The following is a 26,350-nucleotide window of genomic DNA, read 5'->3' on the forward strand; positions in this document are numbered from 1 at the left end:
CTTTTTAACCCAAGAAAATCTCAAAAGTCAGGGGTCGTCTTATACATGGGGTCATCTTATAAGCGGGAGTTGTTTTATACATGGAAGTAGTCATATACACGAAAGTAGTCTTATACACGGGAGTCGTCTTATAGAGCGGGTGCTGAAACTTCCAATCGGATTGGAGAATCTGTGATTGCTGCATATGGAGGAGGGAAGCTCAAAAATGACAGTGGCCATGTCCCTGCCATATGCAGTGACTGTATGAAAGCATTGAGGGTGACACTGTACAAGTAATGTAAAAGAAAATCCATTCATCAGGACTTAATGCGGTCCCGATGGTGAGGTGAAGGGGTGCCTCACCGGGAAGGTGTAAATGAAGGGCAGAGCAAGCTGCAGGCTTCCGGGCCTAGACAAACACACCTCTTTTACCTGTCTGGCCCGCCCTTGTATCCTATTACCAGACCTCCTCCTCAGCCTCTCAGATCTCACTCCTGAAGACTGCAGTGAAGTGGTGCAGAGGCGCATGTGCGAGATCCAAGAGGCAGAGAAGGTGGTACAGTAATAGAAAAATTACCATATTGAAATCAAATCTGATGCTTTTAAATTTTTTATTTGGTGTGTGTTGGAAGAGGGGTAGTCTTATACGGCGAATATATCCCTAACTCTGTATTTTAACTGGAAAAGTTGGGGGTTGTCTTATACGCCTAGTCGTCTTATATGCCGGAATATACGGTAAGTATTTGCACAGTGTGCAAGTGGTGCCTGGAACTAACCAACACAATATGTAGAAATGGCCACTAGTTTAAAGGACTTTTTAAAAAGTACTCAGATATATTATTTACAGTAACTGTAAATTGTAATAACTAATCAGTCTTGTCTTGGCAGAGCTTGCCTTTGGGAATACGTCTCCCAGAATCCCCAGCATAAATCACCAATGATTCGAGATTAAGGAAAGGTGAAGTCCCAAAGGCTGAATCATTGGTGATGTTACACTGGCGAGTCAGGGAGCTGAAATCTAAAATTAACCTTTTTCACACCCTGAAATTACTGGTAAAAAGACAAGCAACATAAGAGAATTTTGCTTTCATCCTCTTAGTTGTGAGCTTTGAGAGGTGTGATGATGACCATTTCCGCAAACTAGATATCTGAATAGGAACATGATGGCTAATATATGGATCTTGAGGGTGAGAAGATAACAAAGGGTTATTGTGCCAGATTATTGTTCAGAACAATTATCTGAGTATCTGCCTAGTAAATTAGATGGGAACGTAAGAACTGGCAAAATCTCAATCTCAGGGGTCCTCAAACTATGGCCCAGGGGCCGGATACGGCCTTCCAAGGTCATTTACCTGGCGCTCGCTCAGGGTCAACCTAAGTCTGAAACGACTTGAAAGCACACAGCAGCAACAACAACAACAACAATCCTATCTCATCAGCCAAAAGCAGGCGCACACTTCCCATTGAAATACTAATAAGTTTATATTAAAATTGTTATTCATTTTAATTATTGCATTTTTAAAGGGTTTTTTGAACTAAAATTAGATATGTGCAGTGTGCATAGGAATTCATTCATGTTTTTTTTTTCAAATTATAATCCAGCCCTCCAACTGTTTGAGGGACTGTGACCTGGCCCTCTGTTTAGAAAGTTTGAGGAACCCTACTCTAGCTATTAACAATTCCAACTGGAATTTTTCATGGATGGGTTTATTTGACTGGGCTACAAAGAATCATAGAGTTGGAAGAGACCTCATGGGCCATCCAGTCTAATCCCTTGCAAAGAAACAGGAAAATTGCATTCAAAGCACCCCCGACAGATGGCCATCCAGCCTCTGTTTAAATCAAGAGTGACCATTGAGGAGACAAGCTTCATCAAGGAAGTCTAAATAACTTTAAAAAATATAAATATATAAAAATACATAGTTTTAACTTCCATATCCAGGTCTTATGGACATACTCAGTTTTCTTTTGACCCTGGCTTTGAACACAGTATTTTTCTAACAGAAACATGTCATTTCCTGTAACCAGTGAATCCTATGACCTTTCAGGGTTTTGTCAGTAACAAATAATCTCTGTGCTAATATGGGAGATACCTGCATAAGTCTCGGAGATGTATTTCATTAATTCCACCTTTTAAATGGAGACAATATTTCATCCAAAGCAACTCAGCTTCCACTGTTAAATAAATAGGCTCTGAAATCCCACACCATAATAATAATGATTGTGCTGCCACTCTTAAATCTTCAAGTCTGGCTTCCCATCAGTTTACATAGCTGGGGAGGGGGAAATGGCACCAGTGCCATATTGGAATTGGGTCGGTCCAGAGTTCCACTAAGATTCCTATGAGGAGAGGTCCTGACACCAACCAGGAGAAGCCTGCATCAACTGTGAAGGTGGTACTGTTTTCCATCTGCTGAAATGAAAACATTATGTGGCAGGAATTAACTCAGTTTTGTGATGATGGATAAGGACACTGCATGGACATTAAAACACCTTGCACTCATTGACAGAGAAAAGATTCCTCCTGGCTCGTTTTCTTGCTTGATTCACTGCTGTCCGGACGGCACACTCAAAAACCTGCTGCACTCCCCTGTTGCTGAGAGAGGAGCACTCCACGTAGCCTTTGGCCCGAATGTCTTTGGCTAGTCGCTTGCCATGTACCGGGCTGACACAGGCTGCACTATGAGGTCCCGTTTCCCTCTGGTCAGTTTGGGTCGCCACCACTAAAATTGGGATCCGGGGCAAGTGTGTCCGGATTTCCGTGACCCATTTGTTTCTCAAGTTGAGGAAGGAGTTGCGATTGGCCACCGAGAAGCACATTAAGACGACATCTGCTTGTTGGTAGGAAAGCGGACGTATGCCTTTGAAGGAATCACCGCCGGCAGTGTCCCAAAGGCCTAAACTAATCTGGACACCATCTAGGAAAACATCGACACCTGTGTTTTCATAAACTGTTGGCCGATACATATCCGGAAACGTCTCTGATGTGAAACGCAGCAGCAGGGCAGTTTTCCCAACGGCAGAATCTCCTACCAAAACACATTTGACTGAGTCCAACATTTCCTCAAAGTCTAGAATAGAGTTTGAAGGCACAATCCTAGGAAGGCTGTTACTGTTTAACACCATTCAGTTGGAATCCATCATGGTTTCTGTGGTAGTTCTTGGAGAACTCAAGGATGCCGAATCTCTTGCTCTCCCACACTATTCAGTGCTTCATTAAGTCCAGTTAGTTTCCTACAACAGTAAGATAATACATCAGCATTTTACTGGAACGTCACAAAAAAAAGTCATTGTGTGTCTGTGTGTGTTACATGTGCCTTCGAGTTGCCTTCAAGTTATGGTAACTACATGAATTTCACAGGGTTTTCTTAGATAAGGAATGCTCAGAAGTAGTTTGCCAAATACTTCCTCTTAAATATAGCCAACAGCACCTTGTATTCACTGGTGGTCTCCCATCAAAGCACTAACCAGATTTGTACTTGCTTAACTTTCAAGATCAAATAGGGAGCATTTCTACACCAACTACTTAGATCAGTGTGAGAATGGATCAACTAAAAATGGCAATTAAATGCTGAACAGGGCTGATACGGATTAATTTAGTGCAAGCTGGGAGAAAGGCAGAATCCTGGCCCAGAATTTGGGTTCTATCTCAACTTAAGGGCAGTCAGCAATTGTCTTGATTGCCATCCCATGTTCCCTGAGCTCAATCGGCTTGAGGACACGGTATGGCAATCCCTTGTGCCATCATCAACCCACCCACCTCAGTGTCGCAGCAGCCCTTTGCTTGGTCTCACTTAAGCTGGATCTAATCTGCCATATAATGCAGTTTCAGAATACAGATTTTTTTTTGTTGTGTCAGGAGTGATTTGAGAAACTCCAAGTCACTTCTGGTGTGAGAGAATTGGTCATCTGCAAGGACGTTGCCCAGGGGACGTCTGGATGTTTTGATGTGTTACCATCCTTGTGGGAGGCTCCTCTCATGTCCCCACATGAGGAGCTGGAGCTGATAGAGGGAGCTCATCCGCACTCTCCCCGGATTCGATTCTGCGTTGGTCTTCAGTCCTGCTGGCAGAGGGTTTAACCCGCTGCGCCACTGGGAGCTCCTGGAATACAGATTAACTGCATTGACCTGTGCAGACTCATATAACCCAGTTCAATGCAGTTAATCTGCATTCTGAAATTAATGATATGACAGTGTAGATCCAGCCTGACAGAGACACCTCCATCAGCACTATCCCATTGCAGGTCATAGATCTGGAAACGTAGGAATTTATTTCTGTGCTTGGTACATGTGCTCACACAGCTAGAAAACAAATCTACTTGCAAAGCACTTAATAATAATGGAATATTAATTTTTTATAGATAATGAAAAATTAAAGTAACTTTCATGGACTATCTCCCAGACTATTAGTGTTGTCTCATAACAAGTGACTTTCTCAACATCTGCATTTTTCCTTGGTCTGCCACAGGAGAAGTGCTGGATCTTTCATCTTTGGTAAGGAAGGTGAATCTTACCTCCTGGGTATTTGCCTCCAACATACAATCCGTCTTCTTCTTCTGATGAGATCAAGCTGGAAAGAAGAAGCAAAACACCTCATTCCAAATTCCTTTTGTTTTCTCCATATGGCTGATGAAGCAAGCTATTGCCAAAAGAGCTCCTATCAATGTGTTCTTGCCATAAATTAACCCAACAGCTCCTGAGAAACGGATTTTTAAATCTCATAAATAGCTCCCATCCAGTCCACTCTTGTAGCTTTTGGTCCGATTTCTGCTCAGCAGTACTTATAAGGCAGGCATTGCGTAAGATAGGGTAAGAAAGCATTTCCTGGAAGACAATGCCTACATCACAAATGGTTCATAGAGAAAAAAATATGACCCACCCTGACTTTCAAACTCCGAAGGGTTTCCCCACATGATATTTCCCTAAATGGTTTGCCTTTTTCCATCACACAAGATTCATGGAAAGGAATTTTGGATTGTTTTGTTTTGTTCTTTATATAGGTCACTTAGATTTTGGGCATCCTAGGACATATTGTAGAATAATAATAATAATAATAATAATAATAATAATAATCTTTATTTATACCCCGCCACCATCTCCCCAAGGGGACTCGGGGCGGCTTACATGAGGCCAAGCCCAACAACACATCAGTACAAACAAAACAACAAGCAAATAAAACAGTACAATTAATATAACTTACATATAAACAATAACACAGAGAATTTAAAACCTTATGGCCAGGCCAGATGTTATAAATTAAATTTTTTTAAAAATAAACACTGGGCGTGAACAGAGGTAGGATGTATCTAAGCAGGAGGATTTTAAAAGATTATGTGGGGAGAGCAACTCAACGGGTAGTAAAGTGCTTCTGAGGACAATGACAGAGAATTAATCAGAGCAGGGCATTGTTTCCTTATTCAGGCACACTAGAACAGCCACATTTTCAGTCTCCTCTTAAAGACTGCCAGTTGAGGCATGCCTGATATCCTTGGGGAGTGAGTTCCAGAGTCGGGGGGCCACCACAGAGAAGGCTCTCTCCCTCGTTCCCATCAATTGTGCCTACGAAGGGGACGGGAGCGTGAACAGGGCCTCTCCAGATGATCGGAGAGTAGAGTGGTTCGTACACAGAAATGTGGTCACGCAGGTAGGTGGGTCCCAAACCGTTCAGGACTTTGTAGGTAAGAACCTGCACCTTGAATTGGGACCAGAAAATGAACGGCAGCCAGTGGAGCTCCTTAAACAGGGGGGTTGACCGCTCCCTGTAAGTCGCTCCAGTTAGTAACCTGGCTGCCGCCTGTTGTATCAAATGAAATTTGGTACAACAGGGAAGAGGAGTGTGGGGCAACGGTTTCCCACACTGCCCACCGGAATTGCCCTGCTGGCCAGTGAATGCCCTGGCTTCATGATCTCAATGTGATGCAACCCTTAGCTTCTTTTGCATGAGGTTTATTGGATGTCTTTAGTTCCTTCTACTTTCAAAAGGCCAGCAAGGACTGGCTCGTCCAAGATTAGACATGAGACAGAAGTGACTTCCACATTTGTTTGCCCTGTAAACAAAATATACACAATATTCTGAGAGTGACTGTAGAAGAACAGCAGCATTTGATTGGAAAGTTTGGAATCTCCATTGAAGTTCACTTTGATACATGAACGTTTTTTTATTTTTTGCAATCTAGAATCTGTCTGTTAAAAAATCGCTATGGCAATAGAATCATAGAAGAGTTGGAAGAGACCTCATGGGCCATCCAGTCCAACCCCCTGTCAAGAAGCAGGAATATTGCATTCAAATCACCCCTGACAGATGGCCATCCAGCCTCTGTTTAAAAGCTTCCAAAGAAGGAGCCTCCACCACACTCCGGGGCAGAGAGTTCTACTGCTGAACGGCTCTCACAGTCAGATTTTAAATGTATGTCAAATATATGGGCAGGAGCGGCTCGTCCATTATGCGAAGTAAGTGGCTGCAGAACACTTTTTTTTGCCAGGGGCGCAGAGGTGCCTCTGTAAATGCCCCTCGACCGCCACTTGAGGAGCGCCCCCTCAGCTCACAACAGCCCTAGCAGTCTGGGGGGAGCCTCGGCTTTCTTGTCTCGCTGCCAGGCAATCCTCTTCCCAAAGGGGACGGGCCCTTGAACCTCGCCTAGCCCCTCTCATTCCCCCTCCACCCGGCCACCGGGTGCACGAGCAGAGCCGGCACTCAATTGTTCTCCGGGTTCGATCCCTTCCCCATGACCGGCTCCCTTTCCCGATCCCCCGGCGTTCCACCTGCCTCCTCTCTTCTCCCCAATCTGCGGGTGGGCCAAGGGGCGGAGCCGCCGTGCCTGGCCCACTTCGGGTCCGGAGGCGTGTCTGAAGATCCCAGTGTGCGCACCAAAAGTCGCCTCTTCTCCTGACTGCCTCTTCAGCTATTGGGACCAAGAGAGAGAGAGAGAGCCCCTCCAGCTGGAGGTATCTCCCACCTCTGCTCCCTCCTTTGTTTTTGTGCCTACCTTCAGGAAAGGTGGGCATCTCCACCTCTCTCTCTCTCTCTCTCTCTCTCTCTCTCTCGGTCCCAATGGCTGAGGAGAAAGTCACGAGAAAATGTGACTTTTGGTGCACACGCCGGGGTCTTCAGGCATGCCTCCGGACCCAAAGCGGGCCAGGCAAGGGAGCAAGTGCAGCAAGTGTAGTTACTGGGATGTATAGTTCACCTACAATCAAAGAGCATTCTGAACTCCACCAATGATGGAATTGAACCAAACTTGGCACACAGGACTCCCATGACAAACAGAAAATATATATCAATGATTGGTTGGGGGGGGGGGGGCGCCAAAATACTGTTTGCTTACCGTTGAAAATTACCTAGGGCCACCCCTATATATGGGTCATTGACAGAGGAAGACCTGCATTTCCCTAATACAGAAATAGATATTGAAGCCAAATCCATCCCTCCCACCCACATTTTATATTTACTTAGCAGGTTTCAGATAATCTCTTAAGAGACAGAATAAGTATGAAGCTGCTAAACTGGAGTTAAATTGCAGTTTTGCCCTCAAAATCTTCCCTCAGAATTCAAAACGATCTGCAGAATTCAAAACTATCTTAACAGACCAGAGAGATGGGCTAAAACTAACAAAATTAAGTTCAACAGTGACAAATGCAAGATACTCCACTTAGGCAGAAAAAACAAAATGCAAAGATACAGAATGGGGGACGCATGGCTTCAGAGCAGTACGTGTGAAAAAGATCTTGGGGTCCTCGTGGACAACAAGTTAAACAGGAGCCAACAATGTGATGTGGCAGCAAAAAAAGCCAATGGGATTTTGGCCTGTATCAATAGGAGTATAGTGTCCAGATCCAGGGAAGTCATGCTACCCCTCTATTCTGCCTTGCTTAGACCACATCTGGAATACTGTGTCCAATTCTGGGCACCACAATTGAAGGGAGATGTTGACAAGCTGGAATGTGTCCAGAGGACAGTGACTAAAATGATATAAGGGTCTGGAGAACATGTCCTATGAGGAGCGACTTAAACAGCTGGGCATGTTTAGCCTGAAGAAGAGAAGGCTGAGAGGAGACATGATAGCCATGTAGAAATATGTGAGAGGAAGTTATAGGGAGGAGGGAGCAAGCTTGTTTTCTGCTGCCCTGTAGTTTGGGCAATGGCTTCAAACAACAAGAAAGGAGATTCCATCTGAACATTAGGAAGAACTTCCTGACTGTTAGAGCTGTTCAGCAGTGGATCCCTCTGCCCCGGAGTGTGGTGGAGGCTCCTTCTTTGGAGGCTTTTAAACATAGGCTGGATGGCCATCTGTCAGGGGTGCTTTGAATGCAATTTTCCTGCTTCTTGGAAGGGGGTTGGACTGGATGGCCCATGAGGTCTCTTCCAATTCTATGATTCTAATAAATGGGGCTGCTTTTACGAACCTTGGAACAGTTCTAATAACCCACAAAAAAGAGCAGTAAGTTGGGAACAACTGCTTTAAGATATAAGGACGTTTGTATGGGAATAAACAGTCCTTTGTACCCATCATGGAGTTTCACTTTTTCCCACTATTTAAGCCTTTATTGAAGCTTAGCTTCTTTTTTCATCCACTTTTGCTGTTCCCCATGTCTACAGCAATAACAGCTTGACCTTAAAATGACAAGCTTCAATCTTTCACAAGATATGCAGGAATGGGACACACTCTGACTGCCCCTCCTGTTCCTTGCAACAGTGCACCAAGATGTAAATATGCATTCTCCAGTCTAAACTCACAAAGGTACTAAATGTTTGCAACCATTCATTGTGCCTGGCTGATTTTTCCAATATGATCCTGTGTGCAATGACCCCTAAAGTCACAATGATTTTAACTTCTAACAAACTATCAAAGTCTCGGGTTTCAGAGGTAGCAGCAATTGCAAAGTCCCGGTGATAACTGATTTGGCTCAATTGCATTATGCAGCCAAGGGACGTAAATGTCAATTGCCATTTTAAAATAATGATACAGCTGGAGGAATTGAACCCTGAATTTTGAGTTGTGTTTTACGACTCCATCAGACGGGCAAAATTGCCCATCCTATGACAGTTCGACTTCACTTCAGGCACGAAGCTTGCCAGATCCCATCACACAATGTAGATCTACTTCTAGCAGGGCTCCATGCCTGAAGTGAGGTTGAACAGTTGTAAGAGGCAGTGTCGACAACGCAAGAGGCTTCCCATGTTGCGTAGAGAACAATGGAGGGGAAGCCGAGTAGCAATGTTTCCCCCTGTGGGATAAGGTAAGGGGCAATGTGGACAATGCAGAGCATGGGAGGGCGGATTCCCCACAGCCCCCACTACATTCACCACAATCCTTTCTGAATCCCCCTCTATAGCTCAGATCAGTGATCTCAATGTAATGAAGTTCAAAATGTAGATCTAAGTCTGTTGTTGTTCATTCATTTAGTCGTTTCCGACTCTTTGTGACTTCATGGACCAGTCCACGCCAGAGCTCCCTGTCAGCCGTCACCACCCCCAGCTCCTTCAAGGTCAATCCAGTCACTTCTAAGTCTACCTCATCTATATAAATAAAAATGTAATGTAATGTTTGTGGGATTAACAGAACTAAAAAACTGCTGGATGAATTGCCGCCAAATTTGGCCACAAGATATCTACTAACCCAAGGAATGACCATCACTAAAAAAAATTGATTTTGTCATTTGGGAGTTGTAGTTGCTGGGATTTATAGCTAGCCTACAATCAAAGAGCATTCTGAACTCCACCAGTGATGAACCAAACGTGGCACACAGAATTCCCATTGCCAAGAGAAAATACTGGAAAAGTTTGGTGGGCATTGACCTTGAGTTTTGGAGTTGTAGTTCACCTACATCCAGAGAGCACTATGGACTCAATGAGGGATTTGGACCAAACTTGGTATAAATATTCCATATGCCCAAATATGAACACAGGTGGAGTTTAGGGGAACTAGACCTTGACATTTGGGAGTTGTTGTTACTGGGATTTATAGTTCACCTACAAGCAAAAAGCATGCTGAACCTCACCAACAATGGAATTGGGGCAAACTTCCCACAGAGAACCCCCAAACTTAATGCCATCCAGTCCAACTCCCTTCACCAGGGCAAGAAAACATAATCAAACCCCTCCTGACAAAGAGCCATCCAGCCATAGATATAGATAGATATATAAGATTCACACATAATATATATATGTATATAACAGATATAGTTTCATAGATTTGAAAGGGACCCCTAAAGAAAGACAATAATATGTTGCATGTTCCAGAATAGGCAAACCAGACCATCTCCACATCAGCACTGACAAAGAAACAGCAAGAAATACTGTTTACCCACAAGCATAAAGACAGTACATATATTATAAACCAAAACTTTCTCATTACTTTATTTTCCAGATCACCAGACTGGGCCACAGCAACGCGTGGCAAGGGATGGCTTGTAATGAAGATAAAAATAATAAAATCATAGGGATGGAAGAGATCACAGGGACCATTCAATCCAACCCCCAGTCATGCATGAACACACAAAACACTCCTGATAGACGGCTATCCAGCCTTTGTTTTAAAACCTTCAGGTAAAGAGAATTCACCACACTCTGAGACAGCGCAGCTCACTCTCAAACAGGTTTCACAATCAGGAAGTTTTTTTAAAAAAGTATGGAGGTAAACACATTTTGCAGAAGTAGAGAGATGGCTAGATTCGCTCCCTACCGCACAGCTACACTTTTCTTGGAAAATATGACTCTCACTTTTGAATCTTCAGGAAAGGCCTCTGATCAGTCTGTTGTTAAAATATGACGTGGAGGAAGAACACGTGAAAGATTGCACGGTTAAATGGGCACAAAATATAGGTATACAAATTCAGTTGGAATAATGGGAAAAGGTTTGGACAAAGAGCTTGAAATTTATTGTCGAAGGCTTTCATGGCCGGAATCACTGGGTTGTTGTAGGTTTTTTCGGGGTATATGGCCATGTTCTAGAGGCATTTTCTCCTGACATTTCACCTGCATCTATGGCAAGCATCCTCAGAGGTAGTGAGGTCTCACAACCTCTGAGGATGCTTGCCATAGATGCAGGTGAAACGTCAGGAGAAAATGCCTCTAGAACATGGTCATATAGCCCGAAAAAGCTACAACAACCCAGCTTGAAATTTATTCTGAATAGTGATTTGAACGAAAATGTTTATAAGGTGATGTATAGAATTCCATTGCTACATCATCAAAAGGGGAGGACATAGTAGCTATCAGTAAAGACAACAGGCAAAGCCCTTTAGGAATATATGCATAGGAATGTGGGGAAAGGTATCCTTGAGCTTGGTCCTGCCTCTAGTCTAGTTACTCATTGAGGACTGGAAACTTGATGATACAAAGACTTGTGCAGTCCAGGGATGAAACTCAACAAGAAGGAAGCACTGTATGCCAGGACCAGGAGGGTTTCTTCCTCTCATCTCCCGTCTCATCTCCCCTCCCATCTCATTTCCCGTCCCTTTCCTGCTATGCCTTCGAAAAGAGAAGAAAAGAGGGAAGCCAGCCGAAGAGCCTGGCTTCTAGATCCCAGCACAGAGAGAAAGAGAGAGAGAGAAACAGGATCTTAGATCCGGAGTCCAGTGTTAGGGTCACTGTAGGGTTGACCTAAACTGGAAACAACTTGAAGGCGCACAACACAACAACAATCCTAATTAATCATGCATTATACCTTTACTTGGAAAATGAGGTGCTAAAACCCTATCTGCAGTCCCAAGATGTTTAACCTATTTAATTTCAGCCTCTTATTACTATCAAGTTGTACAGGCCTGCTATAGAGTTTCCACAAAGTTCTGGAGCATCCCCATACTTTGGGGTAGTATGAACATCTGGGCCGGTTCTGATTGAGTCACGAAGGATCCTTAGATTACTCCAGCAAAGGCACCCAGGGACATTCATAAGGTCTTTGAAGCTCTGTGACAATTACTACAGCAATGACAATACAAAACAGGCAAAGATGGACATCCATGGAGGCTGAACCAAGTTTGGCCCCAGGGCCGGTCTGAAGAACTGCCCTACGGCCAGGCCCATGCTAACTGGCCTGTGTAGATGCACCCCCAGTGACTCGTGGAGACAATTTTGAATGCTGGAGTATTTTGCAGTTTGAAATTCTGAATAAAGTATGCTCAACTTGTATTATATTATGTAACAGGATCAAATTACTTTTAAGAAGTAACTTCTCAAACTATGCAAAAAACTTATGAAAAGAAACTGCTTGAACGTAGTAACAGCCTGATGGCCAAAGCTATACCTTCTCCCACATTTGGTGGGGCTTTAACTGTGGGTCCTTACCTTATTTTCGGGCAATAGTGTGTGTGTGTGTGTGTGTGTGTGTGTGAAATTAAAGCTTATATCACAGAAATACCAAAAGCCTCCCATAATTTGCGTTTAAAAGAACAGAAACCTGGGTTGACATTGAACTCCTGAAAGTTCAAGCTGCTCAGATGTACCAGTGGTTCCCAACCTGTGGGCCATGGCCCAATGCTGGGCCACAAGAAGGTGTGCAAGTCACACCTTCTCAGCCTCAACTGAAGACAATGACAAACCTCTAAATAAATCTTACCAAGGAAATACAAGTCACCACAACTCAAAATTGACTTGAAGGCCCATAAGAAGAACAGCACAAAGATCTGTTTCTGAGCCAAGAATGCAATGTGTCTTCCTACATTACGTCTAGAACCAGATTCTCTGTGAAGGAGACATTTATAGCATCGACTTTCCAGTGAGATTAGCAAAGGACAACTTGGCAACTGGATCCAACCGGGGGGAGAAGAGCGGGGTATAAATATAGGAAATAAATAAATACATAATTAAATAAATTGGATCCAGTTGCCAATTTAAGTTCATTGGATCTCCCAGGGGTTATGTAGAGAGAAAAGGTGGGTGGGAGGGATGGGACTTCATAATGAGAAATGCCCAAAAGGCTACTTTTCATTTTGAAAAATTTTCAACATTGTATGTCATCTCTGTAATTGAAAGGGTGATTTGCTGCTTCTCTATTTCCAGGAAGGTAGCATATATATACACCCTCTTTTACTTTGTCCAGCAAAAGGTAGTCTCAGGGGCACATTATGTCGATCTCTGAAACTGGATCGAAGGTCTTAATCAGCCAGAAAGGATAAAGGACTGAGAACTTAACATTTCCAAACCACATATCTGCCATAAGAGCCTTGAGACACCAACTTAGATCAAGGAAAGTGGATGGAAGAAATCTCCCCTCTTTCAGCATTGCGTCATGGATAAAATTAAATGCGTTCCCTCACAGCAACTTTTAATTAAAAATTGAAACATCAACAACAGGGCTGCGGACCCTGTAGTTTACATGTTAACGATTAATCCATTTATTCTGCAATTAATTTATTTAGCCACAAACTTAGTTCATCAGAAATAGACTGGGCAGGAGTGCATAATGTCAGTAATTAAAATTCTTCTTACCCTCCTCCTCTACACATTATCTTCTTGTACAAACGATTCCCACCAATGTAGAATAGTTCTTCACACACTGAAAAAGAAAAAAATAAGTATTACAACAAAGTAAATGCTGGAATGTATTGAGAAATGAAAAAAGAGATGCCAGATCATTCTTGATTACAACCACAGTGTTCTCTACTGAATAAAACTACTACCATCCTTTCGTATGCATTTTTCCTGGCAGTTTAGACTTTCAGGAATACCTCCCAGTTTAGCTCCTTTCTGCAGATTGTCTAATGCAGGGGGTCCTCAAACTACGGACCGAGGGCCGGATACGGCCCTCCAAGGTCTTTTACCCAGCCCTCGCTCAGGGTCAACCTAAATCTGAAACTACTTGAAAGCACACGACAACAACAATCCTATCTCATCAGCTAAACGCAGGCCCACACTTCCCATGGTAATAGTAAAAGGTTTATATTTATTAAGATTGTTCTTCATTTTAATTGTTGTATTGTTTTTAATTATTGTATTGTATTTTATTGTTTTTAAAACCAGCTGATCCCAAACCCATCTAAAACACAGGCAGTGCTTTTCATCTCAAGAACAGACAAGCAACTCGAGCTCTAAGGATCACCTGGGAAGGAATCCCACTGGAGCATTGCAATGCACCCAAATACCTGAGAGTCACTCTGGATCGTGCTCTTACCTACAAGAAGCACTGCTTGAACATCAAGCAAAAAGTGGGTGCTAGAAACAATATCATACGAAAGCTGACTGGCACAATCTGGGGATCACAACCAGACACAATGAAGACATCTGCCCTTGTGCTATGCTACTCTGCTGCTGAGTACGCATGCCCAGTGTGGAACACATCTCACCACGCTAAAACAGTAGATGTGGCTCTTAATGAGACATGCCGCATTATCACGGGGTGTCTGCACCCTACACCAGTGGAGAAATTACACTGCTTTGCCGGTATTGCACCACCTGACATCCGCCGGGAAGTAGCAGCCAATAGTGAAAGGACCAAGGCAGAGACATCTCCAGCTCATCCCCTGTTTGGGTATCAGCCAGCACGTCAACGACTTAAATGTAGAAATAATTTTCTAAGATCTACAGAGACACTTGCTGGAACACCTCAGCAAGCGAGAGTCCAAAAGTGGCAGGCTCAAACCCAGAACCTCAACCAATGGCTGATACCAAATGAGAGACTCCCCCCCCCCCCCCCCCCCGGGCAGACAGAAAACTGGGCGACTTGGAAGGCGCTGAACAGACTGTGCTCTGGCACCACGAAATGCAGAGCTAACCTCAAGAAATGGGGCCACAAAGTGGAATCCTCGACATGCGAGTGTGGAGAAGAGCAAACCACTGACCACCTGCTGCAATGCAACCTGAGCCCTGCCACATGCACAATGGAGGACCTTCTTGCAGCAACACCAGAGGCACTCCAAGTGGCCAGATACTGGTCAAAGGACATTTAATCAGCTACCAAACTCGCAAATTTTGTATTTTGTCTGTTTGTTTGTTTGTTTTGTTCTGTTAGAAATGTAATAAAATTGACTGGTTGCTCTGACACAACAAATAAATATTGTTTTTAATTTGTTTTTTGTTTGTTTGTTTGTTTTGCACTACAAATAAGATATGTGCAGTTTGCATAGGAATTCATTCATGTCGTTTTCAAATTCTAATCCAGCCCTCCAACAGTTTGAGGGACTGTGACCTGGCCCTCTGTTTAAAAAGTTTGAAGACCCCTGGTCTAATGGAATGAAAGAACCCAGAAACCTCCAGATCCTGTTCTTGGGGAGTCTGAGAATCATAGTCCAAAATGTGACTTTTCCCAAGCTTTGCAGAGTTATAAAATAAATGGCAGGTTGGTGTTTTGAATATAAGAATCATCGACATAAATTTTCCTTCAAGTTATGGATATGTACTTTGAAGTCTGATTCCATGTGCATGTCAGCCTAAATAAAAAATAGTTTAAGTAGCCTACATAGCTGTATTTCCATATGTATTACATATGGGTGGCATTTTCTTGGTGGTGATTTATGTTGTAATGCTCTGTTACACTAAGCCAGGGGTCTTCAAACTTAGGCCCAAGGGCCGGATACGGCCCTCCAAGGTCATTTACCCAGCCCTCGCTCATGGTCAACCTAAGTCTGAAACAACTTGAAAGCACACAACAACAACAATCCTATCTCATTAGCCAAAAGCAGGCCCACACTTCCCATTGAAACATTAATAAGTTTATACTTGTTTAAATTGTTCTTCATTTTAATTATTGTATTGTTTTAAAAGGTTTTTTGCACTACAAATAAGATATGTACAGTGTGCATAGGAATTCGTTCATTTTTTTTTTTCAAATTATAATCCGGTCCTTCAACTGTTTGAGGGATTGTGACCTGGCCCTCTGTTTAAAAAGTTTGAGGACCCCTGCCCTAAGCTAAGGCATTTTTGGAGGGATGAACAATAGCAGTGAGTGGAGGGCAGAAAAAGCCATCTCAGCCATCTGAGAAAGAGTCCTCACCAACTCCAAGCAGCTCAGGAGCTGTGAATAAAGCCTTCCCTCTAGGAAACAAACAAAGTCAGGATGTAAATAGTGTGTTTTGTGTGTAAGCACACATGTGTGAGAGTATAACAAGCATTAAAAGATATATTCTATTAAATGACTAATTCTTCTAGCTTTAAAATACACTGCTGAAACTTATAAATAGCACTACAAACAAAGACCCACGAGGCACAAAGGAAACTAGATTGCTAAAAGTCTTGGCGGGTCTCTTGATGGGGAAGAGACATTTTTATTCTGTAATAACTTGCATCAATGTGTTTGATTTGGGCTGGAGAACAAAACTAAAAATTATTAGGAACTTCATTGCTCATTGAGGTTAATCGTCAAAAAACCATCCGGCCTCTACTTGAATGAAGGCTTGCCAAGACTTTTGGGAAGTTACATCCGATTGACTATTGATTCATGCCTTATGAACCTCCAAACAGTACAGGTATTTTAAAGTTTGGACTGTGTGATTATTTTTTTTTAGTTTGAACAATTATTTAACAGATTTTTTATATATTTTTGTTACAAGTACACACTTCTATCTATAAATTCTGCATCCATGGATTCCACACACATGGCTTTAAAATATTTTTTATTCCAGAAAGCAAACTTTGATTTTGCCATTTTATATAAGGGACACCATTTTACTTTGTCATTTTATTTCGTGCGACTTGAGCAGCTATGGGTTTTGATATCTAAGGAGGGTCCTGGAACCAAACCCTATTAGATATGAAGAACCAGAGTATAATAGTTAATATCCTGATGTTTTTTGTTGGTTTTTTATTGTGTGTGTGAGTTTTGTCGTCTATCCCTTTCTTTTGTTCAGTTTTCTCTCTAAACAGAGACAACCTTCTACATCTGTGCCCATCTACAATAATATAATTTCCATCTACAATAATGTAATTTCAACTATAATACAGTGGACTGCCATATTGGTGGGAGGTAGGTTCTGGGTCCTGCATGAATACAAAAAAACCATGGATGATCATACTCCATATTATTAAATGGCAGTGTGAATGCACACACTTCAGTATGTCTGTGTTCATATCATCATCTATATCGGGGGTCCTCAAACTTTTCAAACAGAGGGCCAGGTCACAGTCCCTCAAACTGTTGGAGGGACGAATTATAATTTGAAAAAAGCATGAATGAATTCCTATGCACACTGTGCATATCTTATTTGTAGTGCAAAAAAACACTACAATAATTAAAATGAAGAACAGTTTTAACAAATATAAAGTTATTAGTATTTCAATGGTAAGTGTGGCCTTGCTTTTGGCTGATAAAATAGGGTTGTTATTGTTGTTGTGTGCTTTCAAGTCATTTCAAACTTAGGTTAATACACAGCAAGGACCAGGTAAGTGACTTTGGAGGGCCATATCCGGCCCCCGGGCCTTAGTTTGAGGACCCCTGATCTATATAAATAAAAATGTAATGTTCGTTTGTGAGATTAACATAACTCAAAAACCACTGGACGAATTGACACGAAATTTGGACACATTACACCTATTAGGCCAACGAGTGATCATCATTCTTAAAAACAATGAAAAACACAGCAGAAGATGCTTTAAAAGCCAAAAAACAAAGAAATAAATTACAACACATGCACAAAACTACATATATAACCAAACACACATTTATACTCATATACACAAATATATACACATATATACACACACAAACCACATATACTCAGACTGGGCCACAGCAACGCATGGCAGGGGACGGCTAGTCATATAGTAAAATGGGACATGATAGTCCATAGTCAGTGGAAATCACAGATCCAGAGCCTGTGGATCTGGAGTGTCCACTATAATTTGAAAGCACACCAGAATTTTAAGAGAAAATAGGCATTGATCTAGGCCCAGTCAATGACATTTTGGTAGCAGATATAAAGGACAAGATGGGGTTTCCACATCCCACATGTCAAAGCCGATGAACTGGAGCTGATGAACAACTGCACTGCATCCTGTCAGATCCCCAAAATCTGGAGGAAAGCAAGAGTCATCGCCATCTTGAAGCCAGGCAAAGACCGTAATGACCCAAAAAGCTACAGACCAATCTCCCTGTTGTGCCACCTCTACAAAGTTCTGGAGAGACTTATTTTGCATAGAATTATGGAAAATATAGACCCCTGTCTGATCCCACAGCAAGCTGGCTTCAGAAAAGGCAAAAGCTGCACATCGCAAGTGCTGAACCTGACCCAGCACATAGAAGATGGCTTTGAAAGGCAGCAGATCACAGGAGCTGTCTTCATAGACTTGTCAGCAGCCTATGATACTGTGAACCACCGCCTCCTCCTGAGAAAAATGTATAATATCACAAAGGACTACCACCTCACCTGCCTCATAGGAAACCTGCTACAAAACAGGAGCTTTTTTGTTGAGTTCCAGGGCCAGAGAAGCAGATGGCGGAAACAGAAGAACGGCCTGCCTCAGGGGAGCGTGCTTGCTCCATCCATGTTCAACATCTACACAAATGACCAGCCACTGCCAGAAGGGACAGAGAGTTTCATCTATGCTGACGATCGTGCCATTACTGCTCAAGCAGGGAGCTTTGAGATGGTAGAACAGAAGCTCTCCGAAGCTCTAGGTGCTCTTACTGCCTATTACAGGGAAAACCATCTGATCCCTAATCCATCTAAAACACAGACATGCGCCTTTCACCTTAAGAACAGACAAGCATCCCGAGCTCTGAGGATTACCTGGGAAGGAATCCCACTGGAGCATTGCAGCGCACCCAAATACCTGGGAGTCACTTTGGACCGTGCTCTGACCTACAAGAAGCACTGCCTGAACATCAAACAAAAAGTGGGCGCTAGAAACAACATCATACGAAAGCTGACTGGCACAACCTGGGGATCACAACCAGACACAGTGAAGACATCTGCCCTTGCGCTATGCTACTCTGCTGCTGAGTATGCATGCCCAGTGTGGAACACATCTCATCACACTAAAACAGTGGATGTGGCTCTTAATGAGACATGCCGCATTATCACGGGGTGTCTGCGACCCACACCACTGGAGAAATTACACTGCTTAGCCGGTATTGCACCACCTGACATCCGCCGGGAAGTAGCAGCCAATAGTGAAAGGACCAAGGCAGAGACATCTCCAGCTCATCCCCTGTTTGGGTATCAGCCAGCACGTCAACGACTTAAATCAAGACATAGTTTTCTTAGAACTACAGAGACACTCGCTGGAACACCCCAGCAAGCGAGAGTCCAAAAGTGGCAGGCCCAAACCCAGCACCTCAATTCATGGGTGATACCAGATGAGAGACTCCCCCCTGGGCACTCAGAAGACTGGGCGACTTGGAAGGCGCTGAACAGATTGCGCTCTGGCACCACGAGATGCAGAGCCAATCTTAAGAAATGGGGCTACAGGGTGGAATCCTCGGCATGCGAGTGCGGAGAAGAACAAACCACTGACCACCTGCTGCAATGCACCCTGAGCCCTGCCACATGCACGATGGAGGACCTTCTTGCAGCAACCCCAGAGGCACTCCAAGTGGCCAGATACTGGTCAAAGGACATTTAACCAAATACCAAATTTACAAAATCTGTGTGGTTTTTTTTCTTTTTCTTTTTCTTTTTAACCTCTGTGTTTGTTTTGCTCTGTTCGAATTGTAATACAATGGCTGCTGATGACACGATAAATAAAATGTCAAAGCCAGACATCCAAATCTTACTTCCACATAGACAACACAACTCTGCCTTTCATCATATTAAGAGAAGTATGATTGCTTAAGTTTGTGGGATAGTCTGTTAAATACACAAGACTTTCCCCAATGCCTCACAACTTTCTCCCTACCTTCTATTATCCAGACGTATCTCTCCTTACGAACCATCTAGAATGCTACGATCTTCTGGGGAGGCCCTGCTCTCGCTCCCGCCTTCCTCACAGATGTGTCTGGTGGGGACGAGAGACAAGGCCTTCTCAGCAGTGGCCCCTCAACTGTGGAACGCCCTGCCTAAAGAGATAAGATCGGCCCCCTCCCTCCTGTCCTTCCAAAGAATGGTGAAAACCTGGCTTTTCGAACAGGTCTTCCCAAATATGGCATAGATATATGATATTATGGACAACTGATGACGCAACTGGACAATGATTTGAGATGGAGACGCTTCGATAATGTTTTAAATGCTGTGTATGATTTTCATGGTTTTATAGTTCTGTTAACATTTTAAAGTATTAATGATTGTTTTATTTTGTTGTAACTGTTCTGGCATTGAATTGTTGCCTATTGTTAACTGCTCCGAGTCGCCCTTGAGCTGAAAGGTGCGGTATATAAATGTAGTAAACAAACAAACAAACAAACAAACAAATTCTATTATTACATATGATCTCTGATTGAGGTTTCTCTCATTTTTATTTACGATCAGTTACAGCCAACATGGACCAATCTTCATGCATAATGGCCCTTTTAGGACCCTTCTACACAGCCATATAACCCAGAATATCAAGGCAGATTAACCCACAATATCTGCTGTGAAGTGGGCTATCTGAGTCCACACTTCTATATATCCCTGTTAAAAGATAATGTGGGATTTTATTCAGTTGTGTGGAAGGGGCTTTAGTCTAACAATATCTAAAGGAACTACTTTCATCACTGCAATCTACAGGAAAGGACACAATTACAGCCGTTTCAAAACACTGATTTGTTGGTCCTTCGTATCCACAGATTGTAGCTAATACCAAGTACCCACTATACGTGCTTTCAAATGCCAAATAATGCAGTTCTCTGTGCGAAATACAAATATTTTATCTTATACTAGCCATTCCCTGCCATGCGTTGCTGTGGCCCAGTCTGTGTATATGTGTTTTCTATGTGTATATCTGTATATATGTGGTTATGCACATGCGTTGTAATGCATTTTTAATTTTATTTTATTTTTTGCTTTTTAAGTCCCTTCCTCTGTGTTTTTCTGTGTTTTTATGAGTGATGGTCATTTGTTGGCCTGATATGTGTTTTGTTTTCAAATTTGGTGTCGATTCGTCCAGTGGTTTTTGAGTTATGTTAATCCCACAAACGAACATTACATTTTTATTTATATAGATTTTATGTTGTGAAAAATCAACTAAAGCTCAAACGGCTCATGACAAAAGCAAAACAATTCCAACGGCAACAGTGAAAAGTGTAAAGATTTTAAAATATAGAAGCCTAAAACCTTTTTGAAAGGCTTCTTACTTGGTGCCAAAAAAATACAAAACCAAATGGGCTTAGTTTCAGAGCGCAGTCTTTAGGTGAGTGCTGCCATTGGCACTTCCCTCACTCTTCTAAATGCGCACCTTGCCTTGGTTAACAAAGGTACCATAGGAAGGGTACAGATGACGGCCTTGATATATATGGAGCAAGACATTCCACCAAAAAAACCCTGAGTATTAGCTGTTTTAGAGCATAATGATTTTTTAAAATGGACTATTTTCATATAAAAATGTTGCCGTAATCCAAGCCAATGACCAGTTAATGATATTCTCTCTGTTGGAATCCATGGCTGAGATCCTGCATCAGTTTGGCAGGATGCAATTTTGGCTGGATTGTACCCTAAGCAACTGAGGCTGCTCAACTCACCATTGGCTAATATTAGCTGAATTTCTGAAGGTCAATCAAATAATTATAATGCTCTGCCAATTGTACATGTACCTTCCCCTCTCCTCTGTATATGTGCAATTTACTAGGCAGCTATGAGTATATACACCATGCCCATTTCATGGAGACAAACAGCTGGAGACAGACAGCATTTCAGCAGTCCAGGAGCAAGATGTTTTCTGTGTATTTCAACTGCAGTTGGACACTACCTGACTATTCCTGCCCTTCCCTAGTCGCCAAATGGATATAAGAGAAGCAGCAGCCACTACTAAATAATAATGATGATGAATAAACTTTATCTATACCCCGCCACCATCTCCCCAATGGGGACACTTAATAATGGCTTCAAACTACAAGAAAGGAGATTCCATCTGAACATGAGGAAGAACTTCCTGACTGTGAGAGCCGTTCAGCAGTGGACCTCTCTGCCCTGGAGTGTGGTGGAGGCTCCTTCTTTGGAAGCTTTTAAACTGAGGCTGGATGGCCATCTGTCAGGGGTGGTTTAAATGCAATATTCCTGCTTCTTGGCAGGGGGTTGGACTGGATGGCCCATGAGGTCTCTTCCAACTCTTTGATTCTATGATTCTATGACTCGGGGCCGCTTACATGAGACCAAGCCCAAACAACAAATTACAGCAGAATAAAACCAAAAACGCAAAAAATAAACAACAACATCATAATTACATAAAACATATGAATGCATAACAATATAAAATTACAATAAACACAATCACAGTGACAATGGGTGAGCAACATGTAAGGATTAAAAGAAAAACTAATTAAAAACTGATTAAAAACTCAGGTGAGATAAAGGAGAAGCAGGTTATTTGCGGAGGAGGGCTCATTAAAATGGGAGTTGTGGAATCAAGTTTTCCCACGAAGCGGGAGGCAGGGTGGCGGGCGTATACTCCAATGACAAAACGTTGAGGCTAAGCAATAGTGTAAGGTTGTATACCTACTCACCAAAGGCGCAGCGGAAGAGCCAGGTTTTAAGGTTCTTTTTAAAGGTTTCTAGGGTAGGGGCTTTCCTAATCTCTCCAGATAATGAGTTCCAGAGTCGGGGGGACCACAGAGGAAAAAGCTCTCTCCATATGTTGCCATATAATCCAGTTCAAAGCAGATAACCTGGATTTTATATGGCAGTGTAGGAGGGGTCTAAGTTGCTGAGTTGGAGTCATTGCACCATGGAGATATTGCATACCTCCTTCTGCAGTAACATGTTGAGATCACCAACTAGATTCCAGCCAATAACTAATTTAAGACCATTTGATGTAGCCCGTTGATGTAGCTCTGATTAGGTATGGATCTAGTGTTCTGAACTCATGTGTGTCTTCAAGTCATCTTCAAGTTACAGTCGCCTCATTAATTTATAGGGTTTTCTTAGGCAAGGAATACTGAGGACCCCTCCACACAGCCATATAACCCAGAATATCAAGGCAGAAAATCCCATAATATCTGCTTTGAACTGGGTTTTCTGAGTCTGCACTGCCATTTATTCCAGTTCAAAGTAGAAAATGTGGGATTTTATTCAGCTGTGTGGAAGAGGTCTGAGAAGTGGTTTTGCCCATTCCTTCCTCTGAAACGTAGCCTGGTATTTGTTCGCAGTCTCCCATCCAAGCAACAATCAGACCCGACCCTGCTTAGTTTCCAAGATTAGGCAGGATATTTATATATGTGCTTGATTAAACTGAATTTGTGCAACTAGGATATAGTAAAATTAAATAAATGTGTAAATATACCTCATTAAAATGGGATAATAATTGTTTGGCAGGACTGTACTCTAAACAACTTGTTCATGCAAATTCACAGAAAGGCTTAGCTCATAACTTGTTAACGTTTGGTGAATTTCTAAAAACATACAATAATTAGTCCAATTAGAAGAAAGCGAGTTGAAACATATGGCAGAAAGTTATTTGGGAGGAGAGCAATGTCCAATCTCAACAAAATAGTGAAGAGTAGAGACATCACACTGGCAACGAAGATCTGCATAGTTAAAGCAATGGTATTTCCCATAGTCACCTGCGGATGTGAAAGCTGGACCATAGGGAAGGCTGAGCAAAGGAAGATAGATGCTTTTGCACTGTGATGTTGGAGGAAAGTTCTGAGAGTGTCTTGGACTGTGAGAAGATCCAACCAGTCCATACTTCAGGAAATAAAGCCCGACTGCTCATTGGAGGGAAGGATAGTAGAGGCAAAGATGAAGTACTTTGGCCACATCATGAGGAGACAGGAAAGCTTAGAGAAGACGATGCTGGGGAAAATGGAAGGAAAAAGGAAGAGGGGCTGACCAAGGGCAAGATGGATGGATGGTATCCTTGAATTGATTGGCTTGACCCTGAAGGAGCTGGGGGAGGTGACAGCCGACAGGGAGCTCTGGCATGGGCTGGTCCATGAGGTCACAAAGAGTCGGAAACAAATGAACAACAACAACAATTTGAAAATGACTTTAAGATAATACTAAACAAGGCTTTGTTACTCTGCATATTAACCCAGCCTATGACTTTATCCTCTAGTCTTACTGTCATCTGAAGTTGTCTTGTTGACTTCATCTTTTCTTCTTGGAAGTTCCTTATCCTTGGATCTACTCTCACAGGTTTAAAAAATAGATATGAATTCACTGATAGATCTTTGGATGGTTTGCAATAGATGAACAAGATTAGCATCTCTTTTGGAAGAGATGCTTTGAATGAAATAATTCTATGTCCAGAATTGATCATTAGAATTGAATGGAAGCTACAATCCTTCCATACTTGCAAAAAGCCACCTCTGATTACTCCATTCTTCTTTCAAATCAGTAGAATAATGTGTTGGAGGTGACACCTGAGGATAGGAGGAGTCAGCATGTAGCCGGGGGGGGGGGGGCTACATGCCAACCCCCCCGAAATTCTCATGGTGGTTCGTGAAAAGGCCTTACTGGTGCATTACTTAAACTGTTATGTTTATTCATATCATGATCTGATCACCATACTCAATATATCCCATATGCATGGGGGTATTGGGGTAATGATACAAAAGGTTTGCTAGGCTAGACCCTCTTTCACTCAGACTCAGTCCCCCCCCCCCCGAAACTCAGCCCCCCCCCCCCCGAAAGCCCCCCTGAAAAAAATTCACACACACCCCCGAAACGAAATCCTGGCTACGGGCCTGGGAGGAGAGCTATTTTGTTGGTGCTGGGCTCAGAAATCCTTCATATATACTGAAGATCCCCAGTAGATCTACCACCAGTAGACCCATGTATATGAGTTTGCCTCAAACCAATTACCTATCCCACGCATATGCTATGGTTTACTGCACAAAGTCTTGAATATGTAGAAGTCATTGTAATTCAGTTAGGCCTGGAACACTTATCTCAGAAGTGCATGACCTACTGAATTATGATAGGTTTCTCCCTGCCTCCCAAGTTTCTAAACACAAAATATGAAATATAAAACTTTATTTATATACCGCTCTATCTTCCCGAGGGGGACTCAGGGCGGTTTCCAAATAACATCACTGAAACATACAAAGTAAACAGTATAACATAAAATTAACAAAACAACATAAGCATAAAATTATCACAACAACACATGTATATTAAAAGTAATCCTGCCTGTTCATAGCAATTAAAAAGCTGGGCCAAGGCTAGTGCAAACTCAAAATATGAGGGGGCCAGGAATTAAGTAAAGTGCTATAACAGGCTAATGGCAATAGCAGGTACGGGTCTGTGGCTGCTCGTTTCCAGGGATAATAATAATAATAATAATAATAATAATAATAATAATAATAATCTCTACACCCCACCACCATCTCCCCAATGGGGACTCGGAGCGGCTTACATGGGGCCAAGCCCGGACAACGTGTTACAGCAAAATCAAACCAAAACATAAACAACAAGCAACATCATCAAAATAAAAAAAAACCCATATGAATACATATGAATACAGTAACAAAACAACATTATAATAAACATAATCTCAATAACAGTATTACAGGGATGACCGGGGTAATAGGTAGGAAGTATAAGGCCATATTCAACAATGTTTGGGGCCAAGCTAGAACTGGTCATTCTCAAAGGCTTGTTGAAACCATCAGGTCTTCAAGCTCTTACGGAGGGGAGGGATGGGGCCTGTCTTATTTCCCTTGGAAGGACGTTCCAGAGGCAGGGGGCCACCACTGAGAAGACCCTCTCTTTCGTTCCTACAAACCATACTTGTGACCGTGGTGGGAGCGAAAAGAGGGCCTCCCCAGAAGATCGCGCTGTCCCAAAGTGCTATTTGTGTAACACTTTGGGATGCATGACTACTTCTGCATAACAGTTCTTTTGTGAGGAGTGGAAACCCCCCTGTGTGCATTACACAGAAACTAAAATAGTACAACCAAGAAAAAGCTATTTAGTCTGAAATCTCACTTATTTTAAGAGGTGTAATTAAGTTTGCACGTGATTATTGGAACAGAATCAGTTTAAGTTTGACCAGATGCTGAAAGAAAGGAAGGAGAGAAGGAATAAAACCAGGAAAAAGACTTACCAAATCCAGGCTGCTAAACAAGGTCCTTTGTCAACTTTAGCAGCAAAGTATTTTCAGAGATGATGAAACGTGTCCCATTTTCTTCCCAGTTGTAATTTCACAGCAGACTATCAACTTCACTTTTATAAATTAAAAGAACACCTTATGAAATGAGCTTCGGTAGTTGCTTCAGTGGCCAGTTGCTCCAGTTGCTTCAGCAGTTTGGAAGCGGCAGCAGCTTCAGAGGTAAAGAAGAAGAAGAGATCAGGGAATAGTGGTGTGCAAGACAGTTTCCTGAAGACTTCTCTGTTCTGCTCTCCCTGTGTGGGTGTCATTGTGGG

The 26,350-nt window shown here is 42.6% G+C and overlaps 1 protein-coding gene across 1 annotated transcript; it reads right to left on the minus strand.

Moving 5' to 3' along the window:
- Window positions 1–952: 952 nt before the first annotated feature.
- RHOH (ras homolog family member H) lies at window positions 953–26,350 on the minus strand. The gene is made up of 4 exons (XM_060778434.2): window positions 26,031–26,350; window positions 13,410–13,476; window positions 4,495–4,550; window positions 953–3,213 (listed from the first exon to the last, which is right to left on the minus strand). Exon 4 carries the CDS (start codon window positions 3,103–3,105, stop codon window positions 2,464–2,466), a length of 642 nt encoding a protein of 213 aa, XP_060634417.2. The 5' UTR covers window positions 3,106–3,213; window positions 4,495–4,550; window positions 13,410–13,476; window positions 26,031–26,350; the 3' UTR covers window positions 953–2,463.

Source organism: Anolis sagrei, chromosome 5 (assembly GCF_037176765.1).
Source record: "Anolis sagrei isolate rAnoSag1 chromosome 5, rAnoSag1.mat, whole genome shotgun sequence".
In the NCBI taxonomy this organism is placed as follows: Eukaryota; Metazoa; Chordata; class Lepidosauria; order Squamata; family Dactyloidae; genus Anolis; species Anolis sagrei.